The following is a 22669-nucleotide window of genomic DNA, read 5'->3' on the forward strand; positions in this document are numbered from 1 at the left end:
GTGCACACGGCAGAAATTTTGCTATGTTCACGGTCTCTCCTCCACCAGCATGAAAATTACCATGTGGGACTGATAACTCCCAAACAATAAATCTGTAAGACGATGTGACACATAATTCTAATCACGTTTCGGAAAATGCCGAAAACCTAAGCCTACGTGATGCTAGAGAAGGAATGTGTTTTTAAGAATTTGAGCTTGTTTCTTTAAAGATTAACCTTGATGGGGAAAAAAAAATGAGTCTTGCCTATGTCTATGTAGTATAATATAATATTGTCACCCACTTGTCTGGCCATCCATCTAAAAGCAAAGATATTTTCAGGGAGTAAAGAATGATTTTGAGGGACAGTATTTCCAATACCTTGAAAAAATTAGACTCAGTTAAGCTCATTTCACTGAGATCTGAGTAAAAGAGATATTGGGGAATATCAGGTGTAGTGACTGAAGTGGAAAGAAGCATTGCAATTCTTAAAAACCATCCAGAAGTGCTTATTAATAATACATTTAAAAACACTTCAAAACAGTATCTAATTGGTCAAACAAAAATATGATCAGGGGCCCCCGAAATATAGTATTTTATGGTAAGCATGGAAAATAATTTCATTATCACTTTTTTTATTGTGGTAAAATACACATAATGAAAAATTCACAGCCTTCAGGAAATTCACAATGCTCGCAACCACCATCACTGCCTAGTTGCAGAAGGTTTGCATCACCCCAAAAGGAAACCTTGTACTTGTAAAATGGTTATTAGCAGTTTTTTCTTTTTTTTTTTTTTAAGATTTTATTAATTTATTTGTCAGAGAGAGCACACAAGCAGGGGGAGTGGCAGGCAGAGGGAGAAGTGGGTTCCTTGCTCAGCAGGACTCGATCCCAGGACCCCGGGATCATGACCTGAGCAGAAGGCAGAAGCTTAACTGACTGAGCCACCCAGGTGCCCCTCATTAGCAGTTTCAAAGCAGATTTTCGGGGCTCCTGGGTGCTTCAGTCGTTAAGCGTCTGCCTTCGGCTCAGCTCATGATCCCAGGGTCCTGGGATCGAGCCCCACATCAGGCTTCCTGCTTGGCGGGGAGCCTGCTTCTCTCTCTCCCACTCCCCCTGCTTGTGTTCCCTCTCGCTGTGTCTCTCTCTGTCGAAAAAATAAATAAAATCTTAAAAAAAAAAAAAAAGCAGATTTTCCCCCATTTTATTTGGAGGTATTTGCCGAAATTGCTTTTGTTTTAATCGTGTCAAGAGGTTGTTTTCAGCATTCATCAGGTTTATTAGGCCCAGTCATCTGTAACTGGTTTGCAATGTGATCATTTTTGAATGTGGAGAGGATAGGAAATGAAAAGACCTTCTACTGTTAAAAAAAAAAAAAAAGAACTTTGACCCTGAAAAGGCCGTAAAGACTGTTTAAAAGGCAAAATAGTCACATAGACATTGAGGCCCCAGTTTTCCAAGGATTTGGTATTACATTTGACATTTTCTTCGTGAAAGTATATTTCTCATGTTTGTATTTTATTCTATCATAGTGGTTTGCGCTAGAATAAAATGACCGTTTCCTTCCTGCTGGGGATCAACTGTGGACATTACGACGCTTCACGTGTTTAAGAGATTATTCTTCCACCTGCAGCTTTTTACACTTTGAACCCAGTGAAGTTAAAAAGTCAACAGCAAAAATAACAAATTGGATGGGGAGGACACTTCTTTCCACCTTTGAGCTCAGGTCTCCACCCTCCAAGGAACACCCTTAGCCACAGCCCCCCACCCCAAACTCCCTTGGCTTAGGTATGGTTTCCTTCCTCCGACCTTTCCCTCCTTCTTATCACCAGTCTCTTCCTGAACAGTGTTCCATTCTCTCAACCCAACAACTGTTGATTGAGCCACTTCTGTGTGGGAGACAAGAGCCTAGCAATCTGCCCTCCAGCCCGCAGGGGCATTGGGTATGGATAGCGCCTTTATGCCTTAACCTATTACCCTTCGTGAGGTTTAATTTTGAACCAGGACTCTGAGACACACTGCCTTATCCCACGTGGGTGCCTCTCCAATGACACAATCTGGGGATTTGGGGAAAGGAAGCATCCATTGAGCTCTTCCTCTCTAACACATTCACTGCTACAACACCCCTATTATGTTGTATATTATTATAATATAGGATATTACTTTCCAGATGGAAAAGCTGAGGTGAAAAGGGATTAAGTGACCTTCTCAAAGACCACGAGCTAGGAAGTACAGAGAAGCGTTCAAACCCAGGCCTGCCTGATTTCAAAGATCATCTTCTTTCTAGTACAGCAAAAACACCTTTCTTCAATTATGCCACACTGGTCCTCTATGCTCAGTCTATGTGCAAAATCAACTCTTCTCTTTATAATTACAGCTCCCTCTCAGTTGACATAAACTATTGTGGGAGCGTTCTTTGAAAAATATGTATCTGTAGATACCAGACGTGCCTGGGTCAGCATGGAATTCAAGTCTGGACCAGGAGACACGTCAAAGCCTGAAATCCTGACGGGCACGGTTCTGCAGGGCTTCACTGGGGTTTCTCACCAGCGAATTAGTTGCCTTTTAGTTAAAAAAAAATGCCTAGGGAAAATACAGAATACAGACTAAGCTAGACTAAGCTTTATTGGCCAGTAAATGACACAGGGTTAATAAAGGGGGGTGGGTGGGAGCTCTCCCTTCTCCTCAGAGGCGAACAGGGAGATGTGGTTCTGGAGCAGGCTCTGCTGGTGTGAGCTTGGATAGTAACTTCCCCTCTCTGGGCCTCAGCTTTCTTGCCTCCAAAATAATGGAGCTAAAGAGATGACCTCTCAGGTGCTTGCCAGGAAACCTCTGTGACCTGGTGGGAGCTTCCCCACTGATGATGTCTGTGTCCTTGCATAGAGCAGGGGGAGCAGGCTCAGGGAACCTGTGGCCAGCACCGGCTACATAATTTCTGGGGCCCAGGGCAAACTGAAAATGCAGGGTCCCTTATTCAAAATTATTAAGACTTGTAGGACTGCAAGAGCAGAGCGTTAAACCAGGCAGGGTCTCTGGGAGCATGGGGCCTGTGTGGCTGCATGACCACTCATCTCAGGAGCTCAGGGCTCTCTGCTGCACGTTCCCACCACGGTGGGGATAAAATCGAGAGCTAGCTTGCTGGGAGACAAGGACGCCCCTGGGGTAATGCGATACTTTCTCAGGAAAGTGGCCACACCAGAGAAGTGTGGCTCATCAAGGAGAAGCAACATGCTCCTTAAGCCACTTCCTGGTCTGGCTTTTGAAGCGAGCCCTGAAAGAGCCACGAGGGACTGGGGAAAATGGCCTGCTTGGGGGTCGAGACCAGAATGTTGTTAAAGGATTGTAAACACACCAAGTCGAAAATAAGCTGCCCGCGGACGTCCTTTCAAAAGGGAGGTGAGGCAGGACCAGTAGGAGGATGTGGGTCCACCCCAGAGGAGCAGGGACTTGCAGGAGGAGCTCCGTGGGAGCAGCCAGCCCTCAGCTGGAGAACACGGTACAGGCTGGGAAGGAAGACTAGCCTGCTCCCGGATGTGTGTACAACTGGGCATGAGAACACACGAGCCAATCGGGAGGCTCACACACAGCAGAAGCGATGGACCCGAGGTATGACTCCCCGAGAGAGGGTTTGCACAGCCGGCATCAGAGCTTGGCACAAAAACCACTTCCCTACAACGTGCTGGGAGCCTTGAGGCCCCGGGACCCGGAAGCCTGCAAGCCGGGGTCCCACTTCAGGGTTCACCTCTCCCTTGATCTGGAGGCGAGACTCACGCGGGGGCTGGAATTCTACCCCACAGCAGGTAGGGCCCATTTCTGGAGCAACAGGTGTGCCATCCTCTGAACCTCTGATCCTGGGCTGGTCCCTGGAGGGCCCAGGAAGTCCAGCAAGTGTGTGCAATGAGAAAACTAAAGATGTCCCTGAGGCTTAGACATCAACAACCCTGAGCTAATAGACACAAGATCACCTGAAAGAAGCAGAATGACCCTGGGTCAGTGAGCTTTAAGGGGGGCTGGCAGATGGGAATCACAAAGCCAACGACATAATGTGTCTGACGGGGAAACAGTGGCAGCCCCTCTGACCACTATCCTACAGAGACAGAGTCTGGGTAAGCTGACTCAAATGGTTTCCTTGGCAAGGTCACATCTACAGGGGGCAAGAGCGTTGTCGCCCCTTTGGCTCGGAAGCAGGATCTAGGGTCACCCAAGAGGCTTGAGCATCTGACATTACCGCATACGGCAGCCCCCCGCATACATATCCTCTCACCGTTTCCAATAGCGTAAGAGAATCAGGCAAACTGTTCACCTCTGCATAAGAGCGACATGAACTTAAAGAGTCGCAGGAGGCTGGATATAGGATTACTTTACAATAGAGCGGGCATAAACTCTTTTAAGAAAAAGTTGCCTCCTCAACACCCATCCATCAGTTTCACAAAATATACACCCGTGGCCCTAGGGAGAGACCAGGCAAGAAAGGCTGACTTCCACAGCAACAGCACTAACTACCCCAGGGGATGGCAGAGCTATTCCGATCTGAGCCGCGCAGACCCCGCTGCAGGATCTTCACATGGGACTGAGAAGACGGTTAAAGGGCAGACAGGTACAGATCATCTCCCCTCCACCCCTCGATCTTTTATCCCATAACGCTCTACACATGGACCTCAGGACAACACATTCTGCTCTAGGACCAGCACAGCATATCCACCTCTGTTCAGAGTTTGGCTGTAGGATCAGGTCCAGAATCCCTTGGACTGCCTAAGAGCTATGTTATCACTTAATTTGCTTTTTATCCCAACTCTAAGGATTTCCACTCGTGGTTTACCCAGTTTGCTTACAGAGGTAGAAACAGAGACTATTCCAAGATGACCTTATGTCTTGGAGATCCTTCCTGCTCTTATTTCTCTGCCTAGGAGAGAACAACGTATACCCCAATGGTTCGCGTAGGTACTTTCCTTTGACACTAATTTTTTCTTTTTTTAAAACAACAACTCATTGAAATATAGGCCCAAACACCTCTGGCCCTTCTCCTTGGCAACCCCTCACCCAAACCATCCTGGTTAGAGGAAAATCAGCCCAGTGAGCAGAGGCCCATCAATTGCAAAGATATCTATGACATATTCTAAACATTGACTGCATACCGGCTCCATAAGAACAGACAAATGAAGAAGCGCTTCCAGTGCCAGACAGGACGCATTTACTTAGTCTGAATCAGTTTCTCAACAGCCGCACTAGTGACATTTTGGGGCAGGTAGTTCTTCACTGTGAGCACTGCTCTGTAAATGCAGGATGTTTAGCAGCACCCCCGGAGTCTACCTCCTCGGTGCCAGTGGCACCCCCCCCAATGGTGACAATCAATTGTCCCCTGGAGGGCAAAAGTGCCCCTGGTGGAGAAGCACTGATCGAAATGATGCAGCCATGCCTTCGGGGAGGGCAGCAGAAGGATGCGTCTAAGGGTTACTAAAAAGCCGCTGAGAGCTCTGTTTCCCTGCAGCAAGCTGTCATTCAATTTTTCTTTTTTTTTTTAAGATTATTGATTGATTGATTGATTGATTTGACAGACAGAGAGAGAGAGCACACACAAGAAGGGGGAGCGGCAAACAGAGGGAGAGGAAGAAGCAGGCTCCCCGCTGAGCAGAGATCCCAGCACCCTGGGATCATGACCTGAGCTGAAGGCAGACGATTAACTGACTGAGCTACCCAGGCACCCCCATTCAATTTTTCTTATTCATATTCTTTGACAAGCCTAGATTCCTTGCTGCTACTGCATGAGGGCAGTAGTAAGATCCTCTTTGAAAATAGACCAAAGAGTAAATTCTCCACCGAACAGACAAGGTTAGTCATCTGTGGGGGAAAAATCAAGAGACTATCTGTAAACGAGCGCCCTGAAGCATCTGATACCAGCCCAGACTCCTCCAGTCCACTGATGTAGGAGGTCTGGCTGCAATGTAATCGTGGTTCGGTTCTTGAAAACCTAATTAAGTGTATCGCAGCCCACTGGGAGGCCAGTTGCATGAAAAGAAGGGGGTTGTTCAGCTATGGCACGCAGGCAACCACTGGATCCAGGAGAGAGGGTGCCTTGGACATGTGGACTCTGGTTTCGGGTTTTCCTGGCAGAACCATGCCCAGAGTAGGTGAGGAAAAGTGCCTTGAGTTTTCTTAGCTGATGATCCCAAAAGCTACAAACACTAAGCAAATTCTAGTAATGTGGCTCCAGTCAGCTTGCCCACAAGGAGAAAGAGGTCTTGTCTGAGGATTCCGTCCATTGGTTTGACACAGGATGTCCCAGGTGAGCAGATTCTCAGCTGACATAATGCAGCTGGGCAGTGTGAAGAGAAGTACTTCCTGGAAAGTCTGTCTTATCTCTACCATTAGATGCTGTGCTTTCTTTTCACCCTCCCACTTTACCACTGGCCTTTGCCCTAAGCTTATAAAGAATGAGAAGAGAAATGCTCCCAGACACATATATATTCAAGAGCTGCTCCACCATGAGCCCCTGGGCAGCTTCCTGCTCTGCTTGCCCCTCCCGTTAAAGGGGGTTGGATCCATTACCATGAGTAGGAAGAGAGACACCAAATGGTCATTCATGATGTGTGGGTTGAAGTACTGATTATTGTGTTTCCTTTTTATTTACTTGTTACACTGACCATGAGGCAGATTTCATTCTGGGCCCTTCAGCCCATGCTGTCTTACTTGGTCTTCATAATGAGCCTGTGAGGAAGGCATCTCTAGTTTTATTTGATCATTGAGGAAACAAGCTTACAGAAGCTGAGTGACCTCCTCAGGACCCATAGCTAATAACTGGCAGTTAAAATTCAACCCTTTTGGGCTCCAACTGCATTGTCCTTCTAAATACATCATAGCAACCAGACGTCTAGGACCTCCTTGGCTGCTGTCTAGTTGTGTTCTCTGACCCCACTGTCTAGGCATGGACAGCTTTCAAAGACTGATGATTCAATCAGGAAATATTTCCTGAGGGCCTTGGGATAAAATCTTTAAAAGCTGCCCATCTCTAAACAGTGGGGTCAGAGAATGGTCTCCATGCCTGAAGGATCACACAGCATCAGAGCTGAGAGGGACTTTGGAAACTGTCTGGTCCAAACTCCTCATTTTGTAGATGGGGGACACAGGGGAGAGGAGGACCTATCCAGGACGATGTGACAGGAAAGCCATATATAGAATATATGGAAGCATCATAAAAGAAAGACTACAGGGCGTGGGAGGTGAATGGAGGTGCAGACAGGGATGAACCAGAGTTAGGGCTGATGATGATACCATTGATGGAAACAGGGAATATCGGAGAAGGAGCTAGTGGCAGAAAGGTGAAAAGAAGGTGAATTTGTTTCTTTTTTTTAAAGTGATTTCTACCCAAACATGGGGCTCAAACTCACTACCCTGAGATCAAGAGTCACATGCTCTACCACTTGAGCCAGCCAGACACCCCAGTGAATTTGTCTCTGAAGAACTGAACTTGAAAAATCAAGTAACTGGAAATTCCAATTGAGGATTCCAAGACCTGAGAAGATAAGTCATGTCCCAGAACCTGTGAAATTAGATCTCCAAGCGAGAGCCTAGCCGTGAGACCCAGACACCCAAAACAGGGCTCTGCTGTGCTCAACAGTTGTATTAGCCACTTAGAATAAGGCAGAGGAGGGGTGTTTGTCATGTCTACGGCCCTTGCAAAGCTAAATGCCGCAGGTGTCCCAATCCACAAGAAACACAACCAAAAGAGCTAAAAAGAAGAACTGAAATGAACATAAATTTTATCAAGATTAATGTTTATGGTATCAGTTGTGCCCCTATGGAATTTATGAGAAAGAATAACAATGATATTAATGACTACCATTTTTAAGCTAATAATTGTTAATGTGCCAGGATCATGAAGTGCCCTTGATGGACACTCACTATTTCTCTATTTTTGTGGCTAAGAATTTATGCAAATCCTCATATAAATTTTGATCAACCTAAGACTATAAACACAGCTCTTCACTTCTACTGTCACCTGGTGCCAAATAACTGCAGTTAGGCAACCTTCTGAACTGGTGTTAACTAGTTAGGACAGAGGATGCAAAGCACAGGGATCAAAGACTTCATTTCCTTATTCCTCGTCATCCCATCTAATTACAGAAAAGATTTAAGATGGCGCTTCAAGTCCATTGTGTTTACAATTTCATCTCTTTGAAAAGTTCCACGTCAACAGTGCATATTTTACCAAAACAGGCCAATTCTGTAAAGACAACTGAGTAACCGAGTGGGGAAAAAAAAGTTACTTCTGCCTAAGCAGATGAGTGTAGGGTATGATTATCCACGATATAATTTTGGTTTCCTACCCTATAATCTATGGTTGCATCTTGCCTATTGACCACTCTGGGATTAAGCTGCACTTTTTTCCGAGGGGGCTGGGGGGGGGATCATAAAGTGAATCAGGTTCTATTGCCTTTCTTTATTTAAATTCCCATATGGATTTCCTAAAAGGGGTTCTAAGACTTCCTATAGCTCCAGGTTATGGAATGTTTGGAAAGGACTTTGTGAAACCCTCTTGCTCATTTGAGGGAAGCCGTAATATCCATGCCTTGTTAGTTGCTTTGGCATGTCTTTCCTACTGCTCCTTTCCTTTCACTTCTCACTGTTGTGTCCCAAGTCCAGGTCCATAATGCTAGATGTTCGGGTTCCTGAACTGCCCCCATTACAGAATATCCCTGCCCCCAGCTCCCTGCCCCTCTAGTCCATCCTGTCACCCATGACATCTCTAACCCTATAAACCATTCTCTAACCCCCCATGGGTAGAGCCCTCACCGTCCTTTGTGAGCAGGCCCCACCCTACACATCCTACTTTATCAGGACCTTCTGGTCCTATATACCCTACTCCATAGTTTCTGTTGGACAGAATACTTTCATCATCCCAGCAATAAACTGCTCAAGGCCAGCCCCAAGTGTCAGTTTCTCTATTTCCTTTCTCCCAGCTCATTGCTTTTCCTCCAATTCTTACACTACTTTTGTCTCACCCACCTCTCAAACCTCGCTCTTGAAGTATCTTCTCCGTGAAATCTTTCCTGGCTACTCCAATTCCTTTCTTACACTCATTCAGTCCCTTACTACTTTCATTGATTCACCTGCCCCCCTCCCATGAGGGTGTAGTGACTCCAGACCAAGGGAAAGACTGAGCTACCTTCTTGTCCCCTGTCGGTGCAGGTCATACCACAGCACTCACCAACACGCACTTGATAATGGCTGACCAAGCCAACAGAGCTTACCCGTCCCAGATCAGCAGTTCATTTCAAACCACCATTTACCAAGCACCTACCAGGTGTAAGACCCATACTCTCACTGTGAAGGGCAGTCTCGCTGCCAATTCCAGACTCATTTCTCTTATATTTCGCCTCAAAATCTCTAATTCTCTGGCACCTTATTGTTTGTGAAAACGGACTTGCTACATGTGTCACATCACCCATGAAAAACTGAAGTTGAAATGGTAGCTGGAATATAAAACACTCATTGAACATTTAAAAGTTCCAATCTTCAAAAACTATGATACTGTTACAATGAGAAAAAAAAAGATCTTCAAAATCAAAATTTGGGACATTGTCTTTTCCGTAGCTCAGAGGAGTTTTTTGACTCTTGCTCCTTGGGCCACTTGTGGGTTTTTCTTTCTAAGTGGCTTTTTATAGATCATTATTATACTGATATAAGAACACTGGAAAAATAGATCTCATGTCCCCAAGCACTTGTGATATACACCCACAAAATAAATAAGAGATAGTACAACTACAATGAACACAAACGGTTACAACATTCCTTAACATTAAACATTCAACATTAATCCACAAGGAAATAGTTAAGGATTCAGATTAGACGAACCCTTTCTTAGGCTAGTTTGTTGTATTCAGACTCCGAAAGCTGACCTTTAGTAGAATCTCAGCCCTTGGCTTTTTTTTTTTTTTTTTTACTGTCTCTCCAGAATTTTCTACCTTCATCTTTCAAAGGCAAAAGCCAGCTAGAATAAGCCCACTTGTTCTTACATATTTCTTTAAAAACTCAGTCTACTTCCCTATAGCAATTGCCACCCACTGCCTTCCAACTAGCAAAGTATTCCAGGATTTCAGTATTTCTCACATGCAGTAAGAGCATTTAAAAAAAAGGAGAAGAAGAAGCAGCAAAAGAAGGAGAAGTATTGGATTGGGGAAAATCTTACCTCAACTTCTGACTGGCAGGGACAGTTATTTTATTAAGCTTGTCCATTCTTTTTGTTAATTATAAGAGCCACGAATAACAGTCAGTGGTCAGGTCAGCAGTCCCTGGCCCTCCTAGGGAGAAGCATGGTAAGCCTTTGATCTCAAGGGTCCCAGTCACTTGAGTCTGATTTCCGAGAGTGCAGGCTTCTGGCAAACGCCCTACACTAGGGAGAAGTAAAACTTGCTCGAGCACATAGTCAAGTTTCATGTTTCTACATAATCATGTGATCTGGGTAGCCAGCCAGCTTGGCTGATTACTCCACGTTGTGTAAACTTTAATAGTGAAACCTATTGGACATGCAAATTTCTTTGCAGCTGCTTTCTTTTATAACCAGATTTGTAACCAGACCAGGACTGGCTTCTGGCTGGTCACTACTTCCTGTTGTCTCAAACACATATAGTCCCTGTTTTCAGCAGGTGTCATTCTGTCTCCAGTAGCTTCCTGGGCTCAAGGAAAAGCAGAATAATCAATTCCATCAGAAGGTCTCTTTGGGACTTTCTGCTCATTTGCATAAATACATGGATAAACTTTTCCACTTAAAGAACCGTGATACCAAAATGGCATTTCTGTACCATCATTTAGAGAGTAGAAGGGAGTTTAAGGTCAGGGAGGAGGAAAATGAGAGCGACAGTTCCTTTTATGTCTGGGCACACATCCCTGTGGCCAGCAAGAAAACCCTGCTCGTCTTTGTGAAGAAGATGCACACTTACTACATTTATTCAGGTGACCAGCCCTCTCCTGGGTCTGAAGAATACAGAGAAAGGACATAGTAGAGACTCCAAGTACTCCTCCTGTTACCCCAGGCCTGGCTGAAGATAGAGGGGGAAATGGGAGGCAGAGACAAAAGGAGAGACCTGAAGGAGGTGGGGTGGGGGGAGTGAAGAGGAGAAGGGGAAAGAGGAGGAGGGGAAGGGGGGGAGTGAAGAGAAGAGGGAAGGAGGTGGGGGAAGGCAGCAGTGGCTCTGGCAGGGGTGGAAGTGGTAGATGGATTTCTTCCCCTCTGTATCTCTTCTTTGTACAAACAGAGGTTCTGTATTTCTCTAGGTAAATCTGGATTATTCACATTCATGTACTGCCTCTGAATTTCTAGTTCGACCAGATGTTCAGGAGCAGAATCCTCAGAGCTATTAAAGGGTGGGGCCCTTCTTCTTGGCCAAGCCACTGAGTTGGCCAGGCCAGTGAGGGAGCAGACAATCTTCAATGAGAAAAATGCAAGCACTTGCCTCTTCCAGTTGTTTATTTTCCCCAAACAAGAAGCTCAGTTTTCTACCCTGGATATCTTGTCGTGCATCCCGAAGGAGTTCTACAGCCTCGCCCACCCTCTCGCCATAGTTCTTAACTGGAAGAAACTAGTAGACCGGAAGGGCGAAGGCTATTACGATGTCATCAAGGATCAAGAAAATCAAGCTTCACTAAATAGGATGATGATAGCCAGCCTGTTTCTTCTAAATTACTGTAAAGTGCACCCCATCAGCCACTTGACTTTTCTCTCAACCAACAAATCTGCTTCACACCTGGACTGGCAACTTCTTATTTCCCCAAAGAAAAAAAAGCAGGGGCAAGAGTTACACTTCTGCTTTTTCTTTTTACAGCCACTTCTTTCTTCTTTTTTACTGTATTTAGTCTGACATAATAAAAATGAGAGTCTGCTTTTCCAGACTGGACATTTTGCCCCATGTGGTGTGTAGCATGACCGCCATAATGTTCCAGGTCGCCGTGCCTGCTCCGTAGCTATAACCAGCTTCCTAAGAAGATCGGGGCAAGCCTGGAGATTGAGGATACCAGGTCTTAGCTAAAGACTCATAAAAAGAATGAGGCCGCACGACATGGTTTCCACAACACATGGAGAACAACGTACCATAATAAACAGTCTCAATTTACACAGCATAGTGGACATGAAAATTAATCTCTAGATGAACAGATGAGAAATGGATAATCCCAACCTTAGAGAAAATTTGGAACTCTATACACTGTTGATAAAAATTCAAGAAAGTACAATCACTCTGGAAACACTTTGGTATTACCAAAGCAATTTGGGCCATAGACATGACAAAGAAGTACGAAAATACCACGTACACCAAGGTCATGTGCAAGAATTGTTTTGGAAGCACCATTTCTAATAGAAAATTTAAAAACACTGGAAATAACCCAATTGCCCATCAATAGGAGAAAGAATACATTAATTGTGGCATATCGATGTAATGGAGTCCTATTCAACAGTGACAATGAGTAAAGTACGATTGCATCAGTATGGATAAATAACAAAAATAATTTGTGCAATAAAGGCAGGTTAAAGAAGATTACACATCATGATTCCAGTTATATTAAGGCTAAAGACATGTGAAACTAACGAATATATTATTTAAGACACACACCTGGGATGCCTGGGTGGCTCAGTTGGTTAAGCAGCTGCCTTCGGCTCAGGTCATGATCCCCGGGTCCTGGGATCGAGTCCTGCATTGGGCTCCCTGCTCAGCGGGGAGCCTGCTTCTCCTTCTGCCTGCCGCTCCCCCTGCTTGTGCTCTCTCTCTCTCTGACAAATAAATAAATAAAATCATTAAAAAAAAGACACACACCTATGTGGTCAAACAGAGGGAGGAATGATAAATGTAAAAATCAGGTGAATGGTCACCAGGGAGAGGGGTTGGAGTGAAGGGGCACACAGGGCTTCAAAGGCAATGGTGGTGTCCTGCTTCTTCCGTTGAGTGGCAGGTATATAGGCACCTACTGTAAGTATCAAATATTTAACAAAAATAAATAAAAGAAGATATGGTCTAGAATTATGGGGCAAATCCAGGACAGCCTAAGTCTCAGCTCTGTGAGACGTTGAGACTTGAGAACAAGAAGACACTATACTGGAGCTTGGGGATGAGACCCCACCAACCCTGGTTTCTCTTGGGTCTTTCCTTCCATCTATGAATGACAACAAACAACACCATGCCACTGAATGCTTTCCATGTTTCCATGTGATGACACCCATTTCACATGGGAAGAAACTGATCATAGGGAGGTTAGGTAACTGGCTCCGAGTTCCGCCACTCATTCATGGAAGAGCTGGGACTCGAACCCAAGCCTGCTTCTGTAGTCAAAGCTGAGAATCACAGGGCTTTGCCATCACAAGAGAGGTCTGTGATTCAACAGAGGGTCCTGCTCTGACATAGAGGCAACAACTTATCCATGACCTTGGGTGAATCACTTAGTCTCCCTGACTTCAACCTCTCATCTTTAGAGAACAGAAAAGGGATTCAAGGAGAGCTCAGGCTCCTTTTGACTTGGCATCTGGACACTGGCCCGTGTGCACAGAAATCAGATTCCACCAGTGGAAACACCCTCACGGTTTCCAGAAGAGAACCCTGTGATGGTGTTTACTGGATTGCTTCCCAATGAGGGACTAGGTGGTTGTGGCAGTTTACAGAGCCTTGGCTGGACGTAGTCCAAGTCTTCACCAGAATGGATGGTTCAGCCATTCTGCTCTGCCACCCACCCGCTGATTGCTTTTATCCTGCAGGGCTGGTTTAGACATACTGCCAAAGTGGGCAAGTGGTGATGTTGGAGCTATGCAGTATGGTTCCTTTTTTTTTTTTTAATTTATTTTAGAGAGAGTGCGCATGCATGCAAGCAAGGGGAGGGGCCGAGGCAGAAGGAGAGAGAATCTCAAGCTGACTCCCCACTAAGCACGGAGCCTGACACGTGGATCTCACCACCCCAAGATTATGACCTGAGCCGAAACCAAGAGCTGGAGGCTGAACCAGCTGAGCCACCCAGGTGCCCCGGTTCTGTGGTTCTAACCAAAACCTACTCCCACAATAGTTAGCCTCACAGCAACTATGAGGGGGGCTACTATTATCATTCCCATTCATGGAGGCTGAGCCTCAGAAAGGTGACATAACTTACCCAAGGCCACCTCGTCTTGCTGCTCCCTAAGCCAGGCCCCCTAATGCCCAAACCATTCAGTCTTTCTTCCTCTCTTGTGCTGGCTCTCTTTCGTGGGGTGGGCATCCTACAGGAGCAGTGGCCCTGGCAGCTTTGAGACACTGGAGGCTTACGCCTGGTTAACTGGGCTGTGCTCGTGAGGGGCCCAGATGGAGGCAGGCTCAGGAGGAAGCGGCGGGAGGAAGCTTGGCACAGAGAGCAAGTGGGGAAAAATAGCAGAAGAGGCCAGAAAAGGCAGAGAGAGAAAAGGAAGTGTGGCAGATGCTGACAGGCTGTTTTCCTCCTTTGTGGGGAGTGGGGATCAGGAAGGGAGAAAGAAGGAAGAAGAGAGCCCATCGGTGACTTCAGCAAATGGGCACAGGCTCTTTGCAGCTCAAGGCTCCACTTCCTATGAGACAAAGCTGCTCCCTATTTTACCCATTCAGTAAACTTGATGGTTTAGGTCAAATTGGCCCGGAAGGGCAACATCTGTTTCACTAGCAGACTAGCTTGGGCCATAACAGCCTTTACTCTTGTATCGGCCCAAGTCCCTGGTTGGCAGGATGGACAACTCCTGGGCCACGTGCCGTCACCCCCTCCCTTACCTCCAGCCTTCAGAGCCAATCTGCTGACCAGATTCTCCTTTGTAGTATGCGCGCGGTCACCCCGCCCTCATGACAGCCTGGGCGCTCACCAGGATCACGGCTCAGCCTCCCACTGCTTCTTGGTAGCCAACCCTCGTTCTGCATTCCCAGCCCACATTCCCAGCTGATGACTCTTCCTAAGGATTTCAGAGGCTTTTCTTCTAGAACCAAGTACGAATGTCATTCATGTCTCTCTGTGACTGAGCCTTGCCTTAGGATCCATCTTATTCCTCACTACGTCCCAGCAGGGGAGCATCCCTTTGGGGGTTTTCTTATTTATTTATTTACTTACTTATTTGACAAAAAGGGAGACAGCGAGAGAGGGAACACAAGCAGGGGGAGTGGGAGAGGGAGAAGCAGGCTTCCAGCTGAGCAGGGAGCTCGATGCGGGGTTCGATCCCAGGGCCCTGGGACCACGACCTGAGCTGAAGGCAGATGCTTAATCACTGAGCCACCCAGGCACCCCGCCTTTGGGGGTTTTCAAACATTCTTTTCTCCTCATTAGTCCCACAGCCCAGCCACCAGCCTGGAACAGGATGGGAAGCAGATAGGAAGAATCTGAGGCAATTGGGAGGCCAGGTTGTTCCCATGAGTCAGGACTGTGAGGAAGCCAGAGAACAGGCAAGGGTGGGGATGTGGAGTGCTCTGTGCAAAGGAATAGGAGCTTCAGAGATGTGGAGAGCAAGGTAAGGCTCACAGTCTCCAGGGGTTGAGCTCCCAGAGACCAGAAGTCTTTGGTAGCAGATGCTCTGATTGATTATAATTTTCTGTTATCTTTTACAGAGTGAACCTTGACTAGTTCCTAGTCTTCCAACCCAGGCAGTCCACCTGGATTTAAAGGGCTACAAAACAAAAGCAGACTTGAGCAGATGGGGAGACATTTCATGTTCTTGGGTAGAATGACTCAATATCATGAAGGTGTCCATTATCTCCAATTAATATATAAATTCAATATGATGCCAAAAGATAAAACTAGATTCAAACCTCAAACCACTTACCAAAAGCAACTCCCATGGATCAGAGAGCTAAGTGTAAGAATGAAGAAAACAGTTAAATTTGACAACCTTCTCTCGGACTTAAAATCCAGAGGCAATAAAAGAAAAGATTGATCAATTTAACCAGAGAAACATAAAGAAATTTTTCATGGCATAGAAAACATCATAAGCAGCATCAAAAGACAAAGGACAAATTGGGAGTAAAGTGCTGCACTATGCGTCACAGATAACGAATACAGAGATGTCTAGAGACAATTCTAATATTGATACTATGTACAGAGATCATAGAGCTATGTATCCCTAATAGATAAAAAGCTCTTAAAGATTGAGATGGAAAAAAAGAAAAACCAAGACAAAAGGCAGCCAAAAACCATGACCAGGAACAGCAAGAGGTCTTTGAACAGATGAAAAGATGCTCACTCACACTTCTATGGAAAGAAAGGCGATCACCATGTTGAAGAGATGGCTCACATATTAGATTGACAAAAATCTAAAAGTCTGATGGCAGGGTGCTCTGAGGACATTGGCACCCTTTGCTGACAGCACATGACAGTCCTCATGGAGGGGCGCTGGCCATGCCTAACAAAACTGCATGAATTGACCTTCTGACTTAGCCATCTCACCTTCAGGGCCTTCCCCACCGGATACACATGCATGCCCCCCCACACACACACGCGTGCGCACGCACCACATCTGTGCACAGTTATTACAGTTTTACTTGCACCAGCTAAAGATCGGGAAACCTGAACGGCTATCAGTGGGGTCTGGTTGAACAAATTTTGGTCCATCTTTATGGCAGAGTTCAGTGTAGCCATACCAAAAGGTGTGAGCTCCCAGATTTGGTAGTAGAATACGCAAGGTCTGGACAGTGTCAGCTGCCTTTTTTTTTTTTTTTTTTAACAAGAAGATAGAGGAAGTTTATAGACACACACTTACCGCAAAAATAAACATAAACACGGGAAGGATAAACCAGAGGCTAATGAAAATAGTCACCAACAGGAGGCAAAGGGAGCTGGAAACAGCAGCAGTGATAAGGATGGATACAGATTCTCTGAATCTTTTTATGGAGTTTCGAAATATAAACTAGGTTTGACATATCCTAAAAACAGAAGTACGGCAAACATTTTAAAAAGGCAAACCTTACCTATGAAAATAAACAGACACAATGCATGGAAGTGGTAACATATCCCCGAGAAGAGGATTATCTTGAGTCTTGCACACAGTCCTCTGTACATCCTCAATAAAATATATTCTAAGAATGAAAATAACTGCAAAGAAATCTCAAATTCCACTTGCTCCTTTTACTTTGAGTAATAACATATGTATGAGGATTTTTGAAAGGATGTCAAGCTATGAAAAGACATGGAGGGACTTGAAGTGCACCTGAAATCCCTGAAGGAAAGAAGCCAGTCTGAGAAGGCCACAACCTGTTTGCTTCCAACCAGATGACATTCTTGAAAAGGCAAAATGAGGGAGAGAGTAAAAAGATCAGTGGTCACCAATCCTACAGTCTCTTGCACATTATTGCTCTGCTCCCAGTGGCATGTCTTACCTAACTGCACCCAGAGCCCTGGCCTTCTCGTGCCTCACCGTTTCCTTTCCTGCTGGCCCTGGGACGGTTCCTCCAGACAGTGGTATCCCACTGCAGTGCAGGACCCAGATTACCGAGACTGCAAAGTGCCTTGAGATTGAGTTACATTTCATGGCCTTACATTCAATCATAATTTCTCAGGTCTGGAACAGGCCTGAGAGAAGGAGTTACCAGATTCAGCAAATAAAAACATAGGATGCCCAGATCATTGCAGATAACCAACAGATACTTTTTCAGTAAAAGCATGTCCCGAATACTGTATCACGTCCTATATTTTATCTAGCAACCCTAAGATGAAGAAATCAAGGCCCAGAGGGTGAACTGACTTGCAGAAGTCCATTTTAGAAAAACCCCAAACCAGAAAAAAAGCAATAGCAGAAAGAATGAAGATCTCCTTACTCCCAACCGACGTACAGTGTTCTGTTTTACAAAGACAACAATGTCTGTGGTCAAGACATGTTGAATCAGAACAAGGAATCAGATTGCTTATGAAAAAATGTACGTGCTTTTCTCTTTATTTATTCTATTTACAATTATTTAACCTAATAATTTTGTTCCCAAAGTGAAATGGCTTAAATGGATCTTCACATCTCCAACCTCAGGTTACACCTACCTCATGGAAGAATTCAAATTCCCTTTTAAGAAATGGTATATGAAGGATTGACAGACTGGAGTTATAATGTGAACCAGCATGCATGTGTCAGCCTTAGAGTTATAATGAGAAAACTCAACGCATCACCATCATCCTCCCAGAGCATGACTTCCTGTCTCCTGTGATTTCAACATTTTTCTGTAAGTCAGAGGACCCCTCATGTAAAATGAAAGAATTATTAATAGAAAGCCACATTATATAAAGAAATCTTATGACATTTCTATAACGTTACTATCTAAAGAGATCTTTCAAATCAATCAATAAATGGCTAATCGCCCAATAGAAAATTGAGCAGAGAGCACAAAAGGTTAACTCACAAAAGAAGAGCTGCAAATGGCTGATAAGGAAGCTCGCAATCTCACTAAAGCAAAGAAACAAAATAAAGCGAGTATAAGTACCATCTTTTTAACCTATCAAATTGGTTCAGCTTTTAAGCCGTGATCAGCTTCAAGTTTGTCAAAAGCATTGTTAAATGGGTACCCTTGTGGCAGACAGGGCTACAAATTGAAAGAAACATCCTAGAAGGCAATTTGGATCATAAAATGTTAATATGCTCAAAAGAATAAAATAGAATTTTAGAATTTTTTCCTGAGTGTAGAGTTATTTACAATAGTGCAGAATTAGAAATGATGTAGTCATCTAACAATAATGTAGTAACATTCAAGGTGGCCAGGTGGCTCTGGCTCACTGGGTTGCAGGATCAAGCTCATACCAGCTCTTGAAAGACAATTAAATTTTCAGAAATGTTGTGAAGCTATTGTTAATATAGCCATTACTTGAAAAATAAATTAAATAAGCCTGTAATTAAATAAGTTATATTTAAAACAAAGGTGATAGATACTCAAAACTCATCTCTTTCTGGTTATTTTAATACATTTTGCTAATATCTCTGCTCTTGAGATTACTCACCCCTATGGTATCTATCTCGAAGGTAGGAGGACGACATAGCAGTTTGCCACTGTACATCTCTTCCCAACTCCACGTTCAGCGACACTGTTGGAGCTTGCAAGCAGCCATGGTCAGGGCACCTGGGTGGCTCAGATGGTTAAGCGTCTGCCTTCGGCTCAGGTCATGATCTCAGGGTCCTGGGATCGAGTCCCGCATCGGGCTCCCTGCTCCTTGGGAGCCTGCTTCTCCCTCTGCCTCTCTCTCTCTCTGTCTCTCTGTCTCTCATGAATAAATAAATAAATAAATCTTTAAAAAAAAAAGAAAGCAGCCATGGTCAAAGTATTTACATCACAGGAGTCGGCAGACACTGCAAGTCAGGGCTGTTTGGGCTTTTGTTTGAAGGCTAATTATTAAACGTTCGCCAACACACCACCTCTGGCTGCGTCAGCCTCAGGTTCAAGTACAACAGGATGGTGACAGCACCCTCAAAAGTGCGTGACCCACCCCGAGTGGAATATTTTTGCCACATCTCCATCCCTAGAGCCAACACCAAGGCCAGGGAGAAAGTGATACCCATCCTCCATCTTGGAGCTGGGTCAGAGGCCCACCCATGATCCCCACATGGAAGTCAGGGGCTGTCATTGGAAGAAGGGAGAATGGCTACCAGCGTTAGAACGATCAAAATATAGGCCCTATGGCTTATAAAGCAGTAGCTTACACTTAGTATCTATGTCCCCAACCCACCTCAAGGTCTCCTTCTTCCATTCTTCATGGACAAGAGGCAAGTGGTTCTGGACTAGTGAAGCTCTTGGTACATGGGGAGAGATGGGTAGGTTCTGATCTGAGACCTCTTCCCCACAGTCTCCAATCTTCCCCTGTGGTGGGATGATGTCCCCACTATCTTCCCCTAGTCCCATTTTTTACTGTTCATGGTTCACTTCCAACATAGACAAAGGAGACATACATTCTTGTGTAGGTTCCTGAGATTTTTAGAAATGAATTTAAATTATTTTTCCTTTAAAGGTTCCTAATCAAGTGGGGGAGACATACAGACAAATAATTATGAACGATGTGAAGTGTGCTTTCATATATATATATATATATATATATATATATATATATATATATGCCCACTGAGAGCTAGTGGGGAGTTAGGAAAATGGGGACAACTCCCTAGAGAAAAGGACCTGTGGGCTGGAGCTTGCCATACAAATAGGAAGCTTGTGGAGAGGAACACAGAGGGACTTTCTCTTCCAAGGGAACAACATGAGCTCTGGCACCACAAGGTCACCCAGCTTCATTTGCTCCCTTTTTCCCAAACTCCAGATACTTCAAGAAAATTTCCCCTCCTCTCTTGCTCTCCTTTCCATTCTGAGCCAAAAATAGAACTCACACATGGGAGTGACACCAAAGCCCTGTGTGGTACACTGTTGTGCGGGGGAGGAAGAGCACCCGGGCTTTAAAGTGGATCGACAAAGGCTCTGGGCCACTGGCATGACCCCCAGGCTCCTCGGAAGCCTCCAGCTGCTTCCACCACCTCCTTACACAGAACCCGTTCCTCTTCCAGGGAGGCACTCAAAGGAAACAAGTTTTACTTCTTTAGCTTTTCTCTTTGGCTCAATTACTGTTATCCCCACAGCAGACATTTCTGTAACAGTCTCTCAAGCCTGGGGACCAAAGCCCAATTTATAGCTTTGCTTCTATGGGAAAAAGTGCTTTCAAGTTCCAAACAACCAACTTACAAATAAATGATTGAACTCAATGAGCTTCCTGTGATCTTTTGCACACTTCAGTGAGAAAGGCTGGTAAGTGTGTGTGTGTCTGAACATTTCTAAATATGGGCTCCAGGTGTTACATTTTCAGACCAACCAAGTGTGACATTTTTTCCCTCTTAAAGCAACAGAACCATCTCTTGGGCGAACACATATCTGTTTAAGGGAAAACTTGGTGAAAGAAATGGCCGGGACCAAAAATATAATATAGCAATGCTGAGAGTTTAGGGAGAGAGGTATGTATTTCCAGAGTATAAGAAAAGAGGCTAACGTATTTTTTAACTTTATCATTACAGGCTCAGGCAAAACAGTAAGGCACCTGCAAGCACGGTGTGGGGGTGGGGAGGCGTCAAAGCCACTGAACAGCTGTTTTACTTTGAGTCTAGAGATCGCCAGGATGAGGTCGCTAGTCCGCTGCAAAGCAAATCCGGACTCACCAAAATTTCTAAACCACACAGTGAAGAGAGCACAGTCTGTCTCCCTGAGAAGTCAATAGCATCAGATAATGCACGCATCAGAGGGGGTGACCATGCAAATTGCTTTTTTGCATCGAAAGAAGACTCTTGGGCTCAACACTTGATTCATTTCACTCTCCCACCCTTGCTTCCGCTCTTTGCTACACCCTGACCTTCTCTGTTCAGTCTCTTTATTTCTATAAACATCCCCACATAAATTTCTGCATCCCTGAATGGTAGGCATTTTAAAAATTAACATATGCCATATTATTAGTTTCAGAGGTAGAATTTAGTGATTCATCAGTTGCATATAACACCCAGTGCTCATTCCATCAAGTGCCCTCCTTAATGCCCATCATCCATTTACCCCATCCCCCCGCCCCCCTCCCCTCCAGCAACCCTCAGTTTATTCCTTAGAGTTTAGAGTCTCGTGATTTGCCTCCCTCTCTGTTTTTGTCTTATTTTATTCTTTCTTCCCTTCCCCATGTTCATCTGCTTTGTTTCTTAAATTCCACATATGAGTGAAATCATATGATGTCTTTCTCTGACCAACTTATTTCGCTTAGCATAATACCCTCTTGTTCCATCCACATCATTGCAAATGGCAAAATTTCATTCTTTTAGATGGCTGAGTAATACTCTCTTGTATATATATACACCACATCTTCTTTATCCATTCATCTGTTGATGGTCATCTGGGCGTCTTCCCTGTTTTGGCTATTGTGGACATTGCTGCTATAAACATTGGGGTGCATGTGCCCCTTTGAATCACAATGTTTGTATCCTTTGGATAAATACCCAGTAGTGCAATTGCTGGGTCTTAGGGTAGTCCTATTTTTAACTTTTTGAGGAATCTTCATTCTGTTTTCCATAGTGGCTGCACAATTTTGCATTCCCACCAACAGTGTAAGAGGGTTCCCCTTTCTCTGAATGGCAGGCATTTAAAAAAAATACTGGTAACTACCAAATTAAAAATTAAAAAAAAAAGGCTAACTTGCCCTTCTGAACACAGTCCAATATTTCATAGTTAGCAGGACTGACTGTATATCTTGTGGGATCTGGTGCAAAATGAAAATGTGAGGCTCCTTGTTCAAAAATTATTAAGAATTTCAAGACGGTGACAGCAGAACACTGAACCAAGCAGAGGGCTCTTCTGAGGGTGGGGCTCTAGGTGACAGGGCGCCTGCACACACTCCCACGGAGCCGGCCCTGCTGGAGGGTTTTTATGAATGAGAGTGCGCACGCAGAGACACAGACAATTCCCTAGGCTGGCATAGAATTAACCAGAAATTCACGGTGAAAATGTAATAATGTGACCTCACAAAAAAGTGCCAACATTCTGTGGTGGTTTCCAATACACTTCCTGAGAACTCACTTATTTATAACGACTGACACAGAGAAAATGCTGTAATTCGTTACAGCACCTGGGCCAACTGATGAATGGGGTGTTCTGGGTGATCTGGTCTCAAATTTTTGGAACATAACAAAATACACTTAAAATGTGCCAAACATGGAAGGAATCTTGTCTTTGGAGACGTGCAGCATTTGTTTTCT

The 22669-nt window shown here is 44.8% G+C and overlaps 1 protein-coding gene across 2 annotated transcripts in view; it reads right to left on the reverse strand.

Annotated features, from left to right (window-relative positions):
* Positions 1 to 10387, reverse strand: part of BLNK (B cell linker) — a 75773-nt gene extending 65386 nt beyond the window's left edge. For both annotated transcript variants that reach the window (XM_045878523.3, XM_045878522.3), the window contains exon 1: positions 10166 to 10387. In XM_045878523.3, coding sequence (XP_045734479.1) covers positions 10166 to 10212 — 47 coding nt within the window. In that variant the 5' untranslated portion in view covers positions 10213 to 10387. The remainder of the gene's footprint in view (positions 1 to 10165) is intronic.
* Between the last annotated feature and the right edge of the window lie 12282 nt (positions 10388 to 22669).

The sequence above is a fragment of the Mirounga angustirostris genome, unplaced genomic scaffold (assembly GCF_029215605.1).
Source record: "Mirounga angustirostris isolate CCGP_5_RB_7025 unplaced genomic scaffold, mMirAng1.0.hap1 SCAF_6, whole genome shotgun sequence".
NCBI lineage: Eukaryota > Metazoa > Chordata > Mammalia > Carnivora > Phocidae > Mirounga > Mirounga angustirostris.